The 13662-nt window shown below is 43.5% G+C and overlaps 1 protein-coding gene across 1 annotated transcript in view; it reads left to right on the top strand.

Annotated features, from left to right (window-relative positions):
• The window catches only part of hydin (HYDIN axonemal central pair apparatus protein), an 869275-nt gene that overhangs the window by 804746 nt on the left and 50867 nt on the right, over positions 1 to 13662 (top strand). The window contains exons 77-79 of the mRNA XM_072547579.1: positions 4069 to 4267; positions 8292 to 8450; positions 12983 to 13263. Of these exons, the coding sequence (XP_072403680.1) occupies positions 4069 to 4267; positions 8292 to 8450; positions 12983 to 13263 (639 nt within the window). The remainder of the gene's footprint in view (positions 1 to 4068; positions 4268 to 8291; positions 8451 to 12982; positions 13264 to 13662) is intronic.

Here is a 13662-nt window from a genome sequence, read left to right as displayed (position 1 = left end):
GCTGCTCTTCCACCCACCATGCTCAAAGATCATTTCTGTCACCTCAAGCATGATATCACTACCATTCTCATACCCTCCACCCCAGCATTCTGAAGGAACTATAGCATCCAGGACAGCCTGGTCTACTGTTCAGTTACCACGAACAACCACTCCTCTCCCACAGCATCTTTAATGTAAATGCACCAGATGAAATCCCTGGCCCAAACATTCCTTCCAGATGAAACACCAATTTTCTGTTTGTGTAAGGTACTCATTGTTCTCATTGCGGTCTCCTTGACATCAAATAGATCAAGCGGAGTTTCTGTGGCCATTTTGTGGAACACTGCTGTTCAGTCTGCAAGAGTGACCCCCTGTTCATGGTTGCCCATCATTTTAATTTGCAACCTTTCTACTCTGGCCTTGGCTTCTCTCAGTGTTCCTGTGAAGCTCACTGTCAGCTCAAAGTACACTTTTCTCAGTTACGAATTCGAGAACCCTCTGCACGAAACATTGCGTCCAACAATCTCAGATAATAATGTCATGCCCCTTCTGTTTCCTTTCATTTTCCCGGTTTTGTTTAGATTACATTAGATGACCTACAGTATGACTTTTGTGTTTCAAGGAGCAGCGTGCCTATGCCATTCGCACATCCCTGAGCCACACCTTTTGTTTCTTTACTTATCCCATCACCACAGCATTTGACCTTGCCCCATCAACCCATTTCTCATCTATTCTCTTCTGTCTTCCATGCTATCACAACATTTTTGTCTTGTCTTCGCCACATTTCACGTTTCCCACAGCCTGAACAGCTTATGTTTAGGGTGTTCCTCGATTCCAATCTGAGGTCATAGCGCCTGGTTCCAAAGAACACAATTCTCATCAGTAGATGAGAATGTGGGATGGGTGATGAGTAAGTTTGCCAATGATACAAAGTTTGGCCAGGTGGTGAGTAGTGAGGAAGGTGATCCCAGATTGCAGGAACATACAGATGAGTTGGTCAAATGGGCAGCCATGATGTGGAGGTGCCAGTGTTGGTCTGGGGTGGACAGAGTTAAAAATCACATGACACCACGTTACAGTCCAGTAGGTTTATTTGAAAATACAAGCTATTGGAGCACTTCTCCTTCATCAGGTACCTGGTGGGGCAGGATACATAGGAGACAGAATTTATACAAACAAAGTGTCAGACAACTGATACGATGTATTAGACAAACCTAGATGGCTGTTAAGTCTGTAATCACTTAGAATGGGGATGCAGGTTTCAGTTGATTAATATGTAAATCCCAGAATTTCTTTCAAGTCACTGCACTGAGATAATTTAAGGTTTTATATAAAAAAGTGACATCTCAGTTCAGACAATGCATTAATGGTGTGAGATTAGAGTCTATCTGTGTCCAACCTGGAGTCAGATTGTTTTTATTTCCAAAGTAGGAATGTATAAAATGTCACATTGATCGACTGCGTACAGATTGTGTGCTGTTTGAACAAGATAGAATGTATCTGCAAATACAAATCAGCAAATGTAAATTTACACCATTGACTTATATATGAGTATCTTGGAGAGGGAGAGTGAGTGAGTGTGTATGTGTGTGAGAGAGAGAGAAAGAGAAAAAGAGAGAGACAGTGTATAGAGCAGTGGATGGAATTTAATCCTGAAAAGTGTGAGGTGATGCACTTTGGAAGAAGTAATAAAACAAGGGGGTGCTCATCGAGTCATATCATAGAGTCACAATGAATGGCAGGACATTAGGAAGCTCAGCACTACAGAGGGATCTTGAGGTGTTTGTTCTAGAAGGTGGCAGGACAGATTAATAGGGTAGTTAAAAAGGCATAGAGAACACTTGCCTTTATCGGTCATTGTGTGGAGTCTAAGAGCAGGGAGGTTACATTGGAGCTGTATCAAACTTTAGTTAGACCTTAGCAGATGTACTGTGTACAGTTCTGGTCACTGCAATATAAGAAGAATGTGATTGCATTGGTGGGTGTGCAGAGGAGATTTACCAGTATAGTGCCTGGTTTGGAGTGTTTAGCAATGAAGCGAGGCTGAATAAACTTGGATTATTTTCTTTGGAGCATAGAAGGCTGAAAGGAGACCTGACAGACAAGTGTAAGATTATGAGGGACGTGGTAGGGTGGTTAGGAAGAAGCTGTTCTCCTTAGTTGAAGAGTTGAAGATAAGGGGGCATAATTTTAAAGTAAAGGGCAGGAGGTCCAGAGGGAAATTGAGGAAAGATTTTTTCACCTGAGTGTGGCGGAGTTCTGGAATGACCTGTCCAGATGGTATTGGAGATGGGAAACCTCACAACCTTTAAGAAGTAAATGGTCATATCATTCAAGGCAATGATCCAGGTGCTGGAAAGTGGGTTTAGTGTAGATAGGTCAGCAAAGACTTGATGGGCCTAAGGGCCTCTTCTGTGCTGAATGACTCTATGACTCTTAATCTAGACTATCAAATTTTTTAATGACCATTTTATAGTGATATTTCAGTTAAATCAGCTCTTAATCTTTATGACTCAAGGGAATGCTACTCTAGTAAATTCAGCTATACTCATTATTTATCTTTTGTATGCTCTGTATCATTCCGGTGAATCTGTGTTGCAATCCCTTTCAAAGCCAATCTATCCCTCCTGAGATGAACTGAACTCCAGATGCAGTAAATGTGACAATAATGTCCATCTCATTGTATTCTAATTCTCTTGAATCAATATATTGTTTAGCATTTTGGTTATTTCTGTGCCTAACTTCCACAAGTTGAACTCCATCTACTATATTCTGGATTAGTGGTGTTGGAAGAGCACAGCAGTTCAGGCAGCATCCGAGGAGCAGTAAAATCGATGTTTCGGGCAAAAGCCTTTCATCAGGAATAAAGGCAGAGAGCCTGAAGCATGGAGAGATAAGCTAGAGGAGGGTGGGGGTGGGGAGAAAGTAGCATAGAGTACAGTAGGTGAGTGGGGGAGGGGATGAAGGTGATAGGTCAGGGGCGGGGGGAGGGTAGAGTGGATAGGTGGAAAAGAAGATAGGCAGGTAGGACAAGTCACGGGGACAGTTACTGAGCTGGAAGTTTGGATGAGGTGGGGGAAGGGGAAATGAGGAAACTGTTGAAGTCCACATTGATGCCCTGAGGTTGAAGTGTTCCGAGGCGGAAGATGAGGCGTTCTTCCTCCAGGCATCTGGAGGCGTCTGGTGGTGAGGGAGCAGCGGTGAAAGAGGCCCAGGACCTCCATGTCCTCGGCAGAGTGGGTGGGGGAGTTGAAATGTTGGGCCACAGGGCGGTGTGGTTGATTGGTGCGGATGTCCCGGAGATGTTCCCCAAAGCGCTCTGCTAGGAGGCGTCCAGTCTCCCCAACGTAGAGGAGACCGCATCGGGAGCAACGGATACAATAAATGATATTAGTCCTTGAGGGCCTTGGATGGAGGTGAGGAAGGAGGTGTAGGCGCAGGTTTTGCAGTTCCTGCAGTGGCAGGGGAAGCTGCCAGGACGGGAGGGTGGGTTGTAGGGGGGCGTGGACCTGACCAGGTAGTCACGTAGGGAACGGTCTTTGCGGAAGGCGGAAAGGGGTGGGGAGGGAAATATATCCCTGGTGGTGGGGTCTGTTTGGAGGTGGCGGAAATGTTGGTGGATGATCTACTACAGTTTTATCAATATCCTTTGTAGCTTTCTGTTCCAATCCACATTATTGAATCACCCACTTAAATTAATATCATCAACAAAGTTATATTTTTGGCTATCTGTTGATTTAAATAAATTATAAGAAGTTCCTCAGGTTGTGAATGGGCTCCATTTTTGAGTCTGTTTGCAAATTGATAATTATAGAATAATTTGCACATCAGTTCATTCTGCTGTCTGTGCCTGTGCCAGCCAATGGAAAGATCTAATCAGTTAATAACCAGGCCTTTCCCTTTTCCCTATAGAACTGCAAAGATCAGTTAAAAAATTGACTTGAAAGAATTTCTCTTTCAATACAAATCTTTTCAAAAACTCTCAAAGTTCCTATAACAGGTGCTGGAATAATGCCTGAAATATGATGATGTTTAAATTACCAGTTGTCAGTTTCCTGTTTGTGACCTATTTTTGCTTCTTCCTGCAAGTCTGCATTGCTTGTTCCCCAACAATTCTTACCTGGAGGTAAAGTTCCAACCTTGTGCTCTAGCGCCAAAGAAATCAGTAGAAGCCATCATAATTTTCTACCCAAGGGAACCCATTAAGTACCAAGAAGTTGTCACCTTTGAAATCAATGGACTCACAAGACAGAATGTCAAGATCTTCGGCCAAGGTGCAGAGATGAAGGTAATGTTGCAGCCAAAGAGTAATGGGTAACATCAGCCTAACTTTTAAGTTTTGTGTATTTCTAATTCACCATCTGAGGCATTTCCTCTCCAATAATATCAGGTTCAATGTCCTTGTTGCTGCAGTCACTCAGCATTTCCTAATTGGTGAAAGACAATATTTTGTGTTGGATGGGCTTTCGGTGTGAATACTCAAGTTGGGGATAGGTTGAAGGGGGGAGGGAAGGCGAGAATGGACTGAGTTGGAGCTGTGTTTAGAGATTGGCGTTTCAGGGTTCCTAGCGGTTATGGTCGCAGAATTCTAAAATGTTCTCAATCCTAAACTACGAACTACAATCCTAAACAAAGTCCTAAACTACGAAAGCAACCACCCCAACACATACAAAAGAAGTTGCATCGAGACACTGTTCAAAAGGGCCACAACACACTCCAGTAAACCAGAACTGCAAAAAGAGGAAGAAGAACACCTCTACAATGTATTTGCCAAAAACGGATACCCACGCAATTTCATCAACAGATGCCTAAGGGAAAGACAATGGAATGAAGACATGCCACAACCCAAAGGACTAGCCACACAACCATGCATCAAGAACATTTCTGAACTGACAGCCAGACTACTGCAACCACTAGGATTCATAACAGCACACAAACCAACAGCCACTCCCAGACAACAACTCACCAGGACGAAGGACCCGAAACCCAGCATGAGCAAAACCAATGTAGTGTACAAAATCCCATGCAAGGACTGCACAAAACACTACATAGGACAAACAGGAAGACAGCTAACGATCCGCATCCATGAACACCAACTAGCCACGAAACGACACGACCAGCTATCCTTAGTAGCCAGACACGCAGATGACAAGCAACATGAGTTCGACTGGGACAACACTACTATTAAAGGATAAGCCAAACAGAGAACAGCCAGGGAATCCTAGAGACATGGCACTCATCCACAGATTCTATCAATAACCACATCGACCTGGACACAATATACTGGCCACTGCAGCGGACAGCTGGAACTGACAACCGGAAGCGGCAGAAACAAACCACTATAAATGCTGGAGGAAACATCACAGAAGCGCTTCACAGAAGGCTCCCAAACACTGAGGATGTCACCTAGACAGGGGACGAAACGTCTGCAGCACAAATTCCTAGCTCGGCAAACAGAACCACAACAACGAGCACCCGAGCTACAAATCTTCTCCCAAACTTTGAACCTGCAACATTCTTCCACACTGTCCACTACTCAACTGACTTTAGTGTCATCTGCAAACTTACTAACCCACCCACCTATGCCTGTGTCCAAGTCCTTTATAAAAATGACAAACAGCAGTGGTCCCAAAACAGGTTCTTGAGGCACACCAATAGTAACCGGACTGCAGGCTGAATATTTTCCATCAACCACCACTTACTGTTTTCTTACAGAAAGCCAGTCTCTAATCCAAACTGCTGAGTCACCCTCAATCCCATGCCTCTGCATTTTTTCCAAAAGCCTACCATGTGGAACCTTATCAAAGGCTTTACTGAAGTCCATGTACACCACATCAACTGTACTACCCTCATCAACATGCTTGGTCTCCTTCCAAAAAACTCAATGAGACATGACATGCCCTTGATGAAACCATGTTGACTATCTGCAATCAAATTGTTGCTTGCAAGGTGATTATAAATCCAATCCCTTATAATTCTTTCCAAAACTTCTCCTACAACAGATGTAAGGCTCACTGGTCTATAATTACCTGGGTCATCTCTACTGCCCTTCTTGAACAAGGGCACAACATTTGCAATCCTCCAGTCCTCTGGTACTAAACCTGTAGACAATGATGACTCCAAGAGCAAGGCCAAAGCCCCCAACATTTCTTGCCCAGCTTCCCAAAGAATCCTCTGATAAATCCCATCCAGCCTACGGGACTTCTCTACTTTCACACCTTCTAGAATTGATAACACCTCCTCCTTCCTAATCTTGATCCTTTCTAGTCAAATATCTCGTATTTTATTCTTCTCCTCTACAATATTCCCCTTTTCCGGAGTGAAAACAGATGAGAAATATTCAGTTAGCGCCTCTCCGATCTCCACAGGGTCCACACATAACTTCCCACTTCTATCTTTGACTGTCGCTATTCCTACCCTAGTCATCCTTTCATTCCTCGCATGCCTGTAGAAAGCTTTAGGGTTCTCCTTTATTCTTCCTGCTAAAGGTTGCTCATGTCCCCTCCTTGCTCTTCTTAACTCTCTCTTTAAATCCTTCCTAGCTGATCTGTAACTCTCCATCGCCTCATCTGAACCATCTCGTCTCAACGTCACATAAGTTTCATTCTTCTGCTTAACAAGAGATGCAATTTCTTGAGTAAACCATGGTTCCCTTACCTTATCACTTCCTCCCTGCCTGATAGGGGCATACCTATAAAGGACACGCAATATCTGTTCCTTAAACCAACTCCACATTCGTTTTTCCCCATCCCTGCATTTTGCTACCCCATTCTATGCATCCTAAGTCTTGCCTAATTGCATTATAATTGCCCTTCCCCATCTATAACTCTTGACCTGTGTTATGTACCTCTCCCTTTCCATCACTGAACTAAACATAACTGAATTATGGTCACTTTGTCCAAAATCCTCACCTACCACTAAATCAAGCACCTGGCCTGGTTCATTACCAAGTACCAGATCCAGTGTGGCCTCCCCTCTTGTCGGCCCTTCGACATACTGTGTCAGGAAACCCTCCTGCACACATTGGATAAAACTAATTTAGCTGACATATTAGAGTTATAGCATTTCCAGTCAATGTTGGGGAAGTTAAATTCCCCCAGAATGACCACCCTGTCCCTTTCACTTCTACCCAGAATCATTTTGCCGATCCTCTCTTCCACATCCTGGAACTCTGCAAAGGCTTATAAAAAACTCACAGCAGTGTGACCTCTCCTCTCCTGTTTCTAACCTTAGCCCATACCACCTCAGTAGACGAGTCCTTGTCAAAAGTTCTTTCAGCCACCGTTCTACTGTCTTTGACTAACAAGGCCACACCTCCCCCTCTTTTACCACCTTCCCTGTTCTTAATGAAAGATCTAAATCCTCAGGCTTTCTTCAGAATAGCCTTTAGAATTTTCCTAACTGAAGAAAAGAGTATTTGAGAAGCAGGATGTCAAAGCTGAAATTAATATCATAGTTTACTGTATAGTGATCCCCACACTCCTGTTTGCTTCTCAGATCTGGACTACCTCTACCTCAGTACTTTCTCACTGGGTTTTATCAGTGGTGACTTCACAAAATTGTCCAAATACAATTCAGAGAAAGCATGTCCAACAGCAGCATGTCCATCCTCTCTCAAGCGGACTTGCCCAGCATCGAGGCGCTAATGACTCGAAGCCCGCTCTGCTGAGCATGAAATACCATTCACATACCTGGTACCAAGCCATTGTTCAATTTAGAACTTGATCATGGGAGGAGCATCCCAGGAGAACCCATTTCTCCTGAATCCATGCCATCATGTTCTTGACAAAAGCTGAGAGTGAAATGTTCATGACATCTTTGCTTTGTAGGCTGCTGGAGATCAAGAAAGGAAAGAATGAACCTACTTTTATTTGGCAACTTTTGTGACTTCAGGACTTCTCAAAGCATTTTAAAATTGACATATGTTTAAATGTTGCTTCTGTTGAAATGTGGCAAATGAAACGCAGAAATTATCCTCTGTAGGGTCCCATTATCATTGACAGGTACTGTAGCGAACTCCTGTGTAATTTTGAGTGTAGCAGCCTTGGTACTTGCTATTGTCTCTGCACAATTTGTTTTTCATTTATCTGCACGTTGCTGGGTCAAAATCCTGGAATTCCCTCCCATCAGCATTGTGTGTCAATCCACATCACATGGACTGCAGTAATTCAAGACACTCACCACCACCTTCTCAAGGACAACTAGGGACAGGTTATAAATCCTGAGCAGCCAGTGATGCCTATATCCCATGAATGAATTTTTTAAAAATCATTTTAACATAGTGACAGCATTGTCTCCTTTCTGCCTCTCAGATTGAAGTTGTCAATCGCAAGGACAAGGTGGTCAATTTGCAAGCTCCAAGGGTTGGACAGGTTGTGAAGAAAGTGGTACCAATTATCAACAGAAGCAGGGTACCCTTGACATTCACCCTCGCTGTGAATCCCAACCAACAACTTCTTCAGAACCCAAAGGTATGGACTGCTAATACTCTTTATTCTTATTATGCAATCCATCCTGAATGTCTGATGTGGTGAGGTCTTTCTCAAACCACTATATATTAGGAACGTGGTAAACAGCAGGCAATTCTTCCAATCCTTACATTTTACAGAGGCATAAAGTCGGAGAATAATAAACTGAATACAGTATAGCCCACCATTCAGCCCACCATGTCAATCTTTCTGCAACATTTGCAACTCTACGGAGGCAACAACCTGTACCTAAGGACAAGAGGAAGAGCATGGCCAGTACCTTCATAATGCAAACTATTAATTAGCTCAGTGTCCATGGATAGACCTGATCCAACCTTAGGTCCTGCTAGCTCTTCTAATACCTCTTCTGTATCAATTATTAGCCCATTCAGTGTGTAACTATCTTCTAATTTACTGTAACTTAGGCAGAATTGCTTCCTTCATGAAGTCTTTCAGTACATCAGCTATTTACCCTGCCTCCTTCCATAAATCTCCTTTGTGTCTTCTAATTGGGCCCACTTGTCCATTTACCAACCTATTACAATTCATACCCTCACGGCCTGATTTCAGCATGAGTTTTCCTTCCTCAGTTGGGTGTGCAGAATCAGGAAACGTACAAACAATGCAAGCCTGACTCAGATTTAAGTACCCTGGATGTTTCTGTTTCACTTTGGGAGTCAGGTGGATGGTATGGCAGTCAGGCTCGCTGCCTGTGGAAAGGCTTCACAAAGGGGCCACTGGCTTGATTTGAAGATAGGGGTCAGAGAGTGGTGATAGAGGGTTGCTTTTTGGACTGGACGTCTTTTGCATCCACAGCTTTTTGTCATTTATATAAATGATTTTACCCAGTTTTGAGAAGATTTGTAGTTCAGGTCGAGGTTCTGGATGTAGGTTTATTTGCTGAGCTGGAGGGTTCATTTCCATACGTTTCATCACACTACTAGGTAACATCTTCAGTGGGCCTCCGGGCGAAGCACTGTTGATAATCCCTGCTTTCTATTTATATGTTTGGGTTTCTTGGGTTAGTGGTGATGTCATTTCCTGTTCCTTTTCTCAGGGGTGGTAGATGGGGTCAAACCGGAACTCCATGAACAAACACATGAATTCCTCGAAGCATGGCATTCAAACCAAAACTCTATCAACAAACACATCAAGTTAGACCCCATCTACCACCCCCTGAGAAAAAGAACAGGAAATGACATCACCACAGGAAATGACATCACCAACTCAAAGAAACCTAAACATAGAAATAGAAAGCAGGAATTATCAACAGTGCTTCGCCCGGAAGCCCACTGAAGATATTACCTAGTAGGGTGACAAAACATCTGGAAATGAATCTTGCAGCTCAGCGAGCAAACCTACATCCATATAAATGATTTGGATGAGAATATAAGTGGCATAGTTGGTAAGTTTACAGATGACATCAAAATGGGTGGTGTAGTGATCAATGAGGAAGATTATCACAGAGTACAACAAGACCTTGATCAGTTGGATGAAGGAGGAGCAGATGGAGTTTAATTTAGATCAGTGTGAGGTGTTGCATTTTAGTAAGGCAAACCAGGGCAGGACTTCAACAGCTAAATGTAGGGCCCTGGCAGATGTTGTCAAATAAAGAGATCTCAGGATGCAGATGTATAGTCCCCTGAAAGTGGGGTCGCAGGGTGACAGGGTGGTGACAAAGGCATTTGGTATGCTTACCCTCACTGATCAGAACATTGAGGGCATGAGCTGCAGTCATGAGATTGAAATGACATTGCTCTTGTAAACCGACATTAGGATCTACCTACCCTGAATACATCCAAGGCACAATCTCAATTCCTGCAGTAACACCCTAATCCAGTTATGTCCAAACTAAGTGTATGTGCACATAATCCTGAAACAGCAGCTATTAGTCTCGGAATGTCTGCTTCCTGGGACCAGCTTGGACTACTCTGGGAGAATTAGCATACTGGTCATTCAACACTGTAAGCATAATTTACTGACCACCAAATCTGTGTTATGATCTGGCTAGGGACTAGGAGCATGTATTCTTAAAGTCGGCACCTTATGAGGTTCAAGGGACAAGCCAAAAGAATAAAGCCACAAATTTCCACGGTTTTGAACAAACAGCAATAAATTTAACAACATTAGCAGAGTAATGCAAACTACGTACATGTATAATTTATTTCTCATGCCCGGAGGTAACGTGTGATAAATAGGAGCAATACACACCCCACAGTACACATTAAATAGTAAATGCAATCAAGATTGATCCCACAAATGTCTTACTAACACACACTGGATGTTAATGATACAAGTCAAATAGTCATCAAGTATAATTAAACTTCACAAGGGATCACAGTTTTTTTACATTTGCAGATCTGGGCTTGAAGCTCCCTGTATAGAGATACTCATATCTTGGATGGCCCGATCTTCCCCCATTCTAGTCGATCACCCTTCTTAGATGGGCGGGTTAGTAAGTTTGCAGGCAATGCAAAGATCATTGGAGTTGAGGTTAGCGTAGAAAGTTGTCAAAGGATACCGCGGGATATACATCATTTGCAGTTATGGGCGGAGAAAAGGCAGATGGAGTTTAATCGGGGGAGATGTGAGGTGCTGCACTTTGGAAGATCAAATGTTAAGGAAAAGGATACAAATGATGGCAGGACCCCGAGCAGCAATGATCGACAGAGGGATCTTGAGGTTCAAGTCCATAGCACCCTAAAGGTGGCTGCAGAAATAGATGGAGTGGTAAAGAAGGTATATGGCATTCTTGCCTTGATTGATCTGGGAATTGAGTACAAGAGTCAGCATGTCATGTTGAAGATATATGACTTTTGTTAGGCCACACTTAAGGGTATTGTATTCAATTCTAGTTGCCACACTACAGGAAGAATGTGGAGACTTTGGAGAAGGTGTAGACGAAGTTTACCAGGGTGCTGCATGGATTAGAGGGTATGAACTATAAGGAGAGGCTAGAAAAACCGTATTCTTTCTGGAGCGTCAGAGGCTGACAGGAGACTTGATAGAAGTCTAGAAAATGATGAGGTGCAAAGATAGGGTTAACAAAAGAATCTTTTTCCCAGAGTTGAGATGTCCACAACTAGGAAAGTTCAAAGGAGATGTGAGGGGTAAGATTTTTTATACAGAAAGTGGTAAGAGTCTGGAACGTGTTGCCAGGATGGTGCTGGAGGCAGGTGCGATAGGGGTGTTGAAGGGACTTTTAGGTAAGTACATGAGTATGGGAGGAATGGAGGGATATAGACCAGGAGTAGGCACAAGAGATTAGTTTAATTTGGCGTCATGTTCAGCACAACATCATGGGCCGAAGGGCCATTTCCTGTGCTGTATAGTTCTGTGTTCTATGTTCCTGGAGATAAGCTCCCTTGTACTCCGAATATACATCCAATACACATTTACAAACTTAACAGCCGGTCTTCACAGGCAGTTTACTTCACTGAGCCAGTGCTGTCTCTGGGAGTTTCTAGAGCTCTAGTCTTGTTCAGTTGCATCAAGCAATCATTACTTGTGAGCTTTCCAATCCTTAATGAAGTATTAATGCTCACAGATTTCTTCCAAACACCTCACAGGATCCTCCAACACAAACAAGCAACATTCTCACTTTCCTAGCTCCATAGGACTTCTTCTGAGTACTGACTCCAACACTTAGCTGTCTATTAATTCCTTGGACTTTGCTAAGTTCTAACAACACAGATACATTCAACTTTCTGAGAACTCTACCTACGAAATGTGCAGTTCTGACTTCTGGGCAGTACAGCTAGCTGAATGCTCGTAACATGCAGTCAGCTTCGATTTGTTTTGCACATTCTCACTCACTGACTATAATCTTTAAATTCCTCTTCTTTGGCCCTTGAACTATGCTGAGTAACCTATCAAAAGCCTTGCTAAGCCTCGTGCTGAGTGCTCTCACTGTTGCGATTCAGTTTATTGGCTTCTGAACACAAAAGGTTTTTATAAAGGGAACAATTCATCACTTACCACACTCTATTCCAGATGATAATGACTTAAATTCATAGAATCCCTACAGTGTAGAAACAGGCCATTCAGCCGTCAAGTCCACACTGACCCTCCAAAGAGCTGCATCCCTCCAGTCCCATCCCTCTCCTGTCCTTGTAAACTTGCATTCCTCACGGCTAATCCACCTAGCCTACACATCCCTGGACACTATGGGCAATTTAGCACAGCCAACCCACCTAACCTGCACATCATTGGACTGTAGAAGGAAACCAGAGCACCTGGAGGGAGTGCACATGGACACAGGGAGAAATGTGCAAACTCCACACAGACGGTTGTCTGAAGGTGGAATTGAATCTGGGTCACTTGTGTTGTGAGGTGGCAATGCTAAACACTGAACCACCATGTGTCAAGGCAGTCACTCCCTCCTTAATGCAGTAGAAATGGCTTTGGCCATTTGCCTGTAACTGGAAGATTAAAATGGTGAAGGTGTTTCTAAGCTATTTAAATTCTTAATAACCATATTAGGGTTCATTTATATTGAATACACTGTCCATTAGCTTCATCTTTATCTTTTTCAGGTTCTGTCTCTGTCACCGCATAGCAGCATCAAGCTGACTGCACAGGGAGGCACCTGTGAGGTGGTGGTGACTTTCTCCCCAACGTACCGAATTCCCCAGTTTGCAGAGGAGGTGATGATGGAGTGCATCGGCGTGTCAAAGCCTCTATTTGTGATACAAGGGTGCTGCCAGGGAATTGAGATCTCACTGGACCAGAACTGTATTGCATTTGGATCAGTTGTTCTCCGTAGCTCAGTCATGCGGCTGATCGTACTAGAAAATATTGGAGATATTGGTGCAAGGTACGCAGATCATTGCTTGACTAAGCCACAGTATGATAGAATTTACTCTGCAATTTGAGAAGGAGAAGGTGGAATCAGATGTAACTGTATTACAGTTGATGAAATGCAACTACAGAGCATGAGGGAGGAGCTGACCAGAATTGACTGAGAGGGGAACCTAACAGGAAAGACAGTGGAACAGCAAAGACAGGAGTTTCTGGGAGTAATTCAGGAGACACAGCAGAGATTCATCCCAAGGGAAAAGAAGCATCGCAAAGGCAGGATGAGACAACCATGGCTACCCAGGGAAGTCAGGGACAGCATGAAAGCAAAAGAGCAAGCATATAATGTGGCAAAGGGCAGTGGGAAGCCATCAAAGACCAACAGAGGACACTCAAAAAAGATATAAGGAGGGAGAAG

Source organism: Chiloscyllium punctatum, chromosome 26, assembly GCF_047496795.1.
Source record: "Chiloscyllium punctatum isolate Juve2018m chromosome 26, sChiPun1.3, whole genome shotgun sequence".
NCBI classification, from domain to species: Eukaryota; Metazoa; Chordata; class Chondrichthyes; order Orectolobiformes; family Hemiscylliidae; genus Chiloscyllium; species Chiloscyllium punctatum.
Note: the sequence above shows the minus strand (reverse complement) of the source record. Positions and strands in the feature narration are given on the sequence as shown.